The sequence below is a fragment of the Quercus robur genome, chromosome 12 (assembly GCF_932294415.1).
Source record: "Quercus robur chromosome 12, dhQueRobu3.1, whole genome shotgun sequence".
Classification (NCBI taxonomy): domain Eukaryota; kingdom Viridiplantae; phylum Streptophyta; class Magnoliopsida; order Fagales; family Fagaceae; genus Quercus; species Quercus robur.
Window position 1 is genome coordinate 40,867,164 of NC_065545.1, and position 3,009 is coordinate 40,870,172.

The 3,009-nt window shown below is 36.5% G+C and overlaps 1 protein-coding gene across 1 annotated transcript; it reads right to left on the reverse strand.

Annotated features, from left to right (window-relative positions):
• Nucleotides 1-337: 337 nt before the first annotated feature.
• Nucleotides 338-2,376, reverse strand: LOC126708514 (uncharacterized). Its single transcript, XM_050408303.1, has 4 exons — nt 1,945-2,376; nt 894-1,799; nt 662-806; nt 338-357 (listed from the first exon to the last, which is right to left on the reverse strand). The coding sequence occupies exons 1-4, from the start codon at nt 2,374-2,376 to the stop codon at nt 338-340; spliced, it is 1,503 nt and encodes a 500-aa protein (XP_050264260.1).
• Nucleotides 2,377-3,009: the final 633 nt, after the last annotated feature.

Below are 3,009 nucleotides of genomic sequence, written 5' to 3' on the forward strand. Positions count from 1 at the left end.
TATCCAACATCCAACCATCCGCTAACCTGGCTATTGTATTGTGCTCTTCATGAAAGAGTTTTAATATAGCAAATAGTATAACCAACTCAACATTATTCATTCCATCACATGATATAAAAATAAAGCTTATAACTCTACTGCATTCAAATTCAAGGTTTTTTTTTTTTTTTTTTTTTGAAGAAAAGAGAGAAAAATAATGCAAGGTGTAGCAAAAAGTTTAAACCTCTTCCCCGAACTAAAATATTGCATTGTCCTCAATGTATCAAAGCCAAAATAAATTCAAGTATAAAGGGAAGAAGTTACCTTAAGCATTTCTTTCACACCTACAAATGTTAGCTCACAAAATTTCTTTCACACCTGCAAATGTTAGCTCACAAAAACAAAAACAAAAACAAAAACAAAAAAACAGAAAGAAAAGAAAATTAAAACAAATATGGTACAACTTCATAAGGCTCTTTCAGAATTCACGTAGCATCCCAATAGGCAAGGATCTTCGGTGACATAGTCTCCTCCTCTGGTATAACTCCCCCTAAGAATGGTTTTAACCTTTGTCCATTTACTTTCAAAATCCTACCACCTCTGGAGTCCTCAACTACTACAGCTCCATGGTTAAACACTTCCCTAACAATGAAAGGGCCGTCCCACCTAGGTTTTAACTTACCTGGGCCTAAATATGCATATTTAAGACCACCGGGCAGTGGCTTAAGCTCCAGCTGTGGTGCCTCTTCACTTGAATGCACGAGCTTTTTTTCATTTTCTAGTAGCTCCTTAAAGCAAGGCTTCCATCCTTTATTAATTGCCATCATCTGTTATTCTTCCAAAACCTATGAGGAATCCAACAAAGAAAAATTTTTAGAAACACAAATATCACATTCTAAATCATAAGAACTAACAGAATTATTAAGAAGAGTTTCAAGAGGATCAGAAAAACAATTCTTATTAAACTCTTCTTGAACCACCGCCCCAATGAGGTTCACATAAGCACAATCATCATCCTCATGTGGTTGTTTAGCCACATGAAATATATTTAGCTCCAAAGTCATGGAACCAAAAGTGAGTTGCATTCTTCCATTCCTGCAATTAATTAAAGCATTAGCTGTGGCAAGAAAAGGTCTACCCAAAATAATAGGGGTATGAACACTAGGATGTAAAACAGGTTGGTAATCTAGAACAATAAAATCAACAGGATAATAAAATTGTTCAATTTTTACCAACACATCCTCAACAATCCTTCTTGGCTCCCTTACAAAGTGGTTAGCCAACTGTAAAGTTATTGAAGTAGGTTTTAACTCACCAAGTCCAAGTTTTTGATATACACTGAAAGGGATCAAAATAACACTTGCCCCAAGATCTAGCAATGCATGCTCCATGATGTAATCTCCAATAGTACAAGAGATCGTAGGACAACTCGGATCCTTATACTTTGGTGAGGTCTTATGTTGGATAACTGCACTTACCTGTTCTGTTAGGAATGCGGTCTTCTTCACATGATGCTTTCTCTTGATGGTGCATAGGTCCTTAATTACCTTGGCATATGCAGGCACTTGCTTGATAACATGCAATAATGGCAAATTTATCTTGACTTGATGCAAATGATCTAATATCTCAGATGTGATGTCCAATTTCCTAGGTAATTTTAAGGCTTGTGGAAATGGTGGAGGGATTGGGCACTGTTCAATTTCACCAAATCCAAGTGACTCAGTTTCATCCTTCTCTTTTTCAACTGGGGTCTCCTTAGATTTCTTAGTTACTAAAGGAGAACTTTTATCAATCTCTTTACCACTTCTCAAAATAGACACCTTTTACTTCCTCATGTTTATCCTTAGAGCCAATTTTTAGATTTTGATTTATGGGATTGGGTTGAGTTTAGGAAGGAAGCTTCCCTCTCTCTATCCCACTCAATGAATTTGTAAGCGTAGTTATATGACTCTTGGTCTCTCTTACCTCTTCATCTAGCCTAGTGAGCATGGATTCAAACTTTTGATTTTGCTCACTTTGCCTTTGAATGAAAGTACTAAGTGCATCCTCCAAGGAAGGTCTAGATGATAATGATGCATGTGGTGAATTAAAATTCCTTGGAGCAGGAGGATTCAACACATTGTCATAACTCAAATACGGATGATTTCGAATATTTGGGTTATAATTGTTAGAATATGAAGAATTATTTGGCCAGTATGAATTAAATGCATGTACTTGTTCTTCTAGCACATTTAAGAATGATGAAAGTGATGCACATTCATTTGTAGCATGGTTTATCTCATGACAGATTTTACACACCTCCATTGGGTCCTCTCTAAAGACAGCACTAACATTCTTACTTCCTTTCATTTTGAGTACCTCTATTTCTTTAGTTAACATGCTGATTTTTGCACTCATGTTATCATCTTCCCTCAACTTGAAAACACTTCCACTAGAAGTGGTAGTGTCTATCAGTGGAGTCCATAGGGCTAGGTCCAATCCATGTGTTAGAGTTTTCAGCTATCTCATCAAGATAATCCATTGCATCTTCGGGTTCTTTTTGTAAAAAGTCCCCTCCGCATGAGAGTTGAACAAACTATCGGTCTCTAGGTGTAAGATCTTCATAAAAATAGCTAACCAACCTCCAATCTTCATACCCATGAGTTGGGCAAAAATTGAAAAGATCTTTGTACCTTTCCCAAGCTTGGTATAAGGTCTCATTTTCTCCTTGGACAAAACTAGCTATCCTTCTTTTTACTTGCTGGACTTTGTGGGGAGGAAAATGTTTCTTAAAAAACTCTTTGGCCATCTCCCCCCAACTACCTATAGACCTAGGTTTCAAGGTGTAAAGCCAACTTCTTGCCTTATCCTTAAGTGAAAAAGGAAAGAAACATAACTTAGTAGTCTCAATAACATTTTGTGCATAGAAACTATTAATTACCTCTTCAAAAGCTCTAACATGGATATAAGGATTTTCATTTTCTTGTCCCCTAAAGTCAGGAAGTATTGTTAATAAACCTTGTTTCAGTTCTACATGTGGTGCATTAGGTG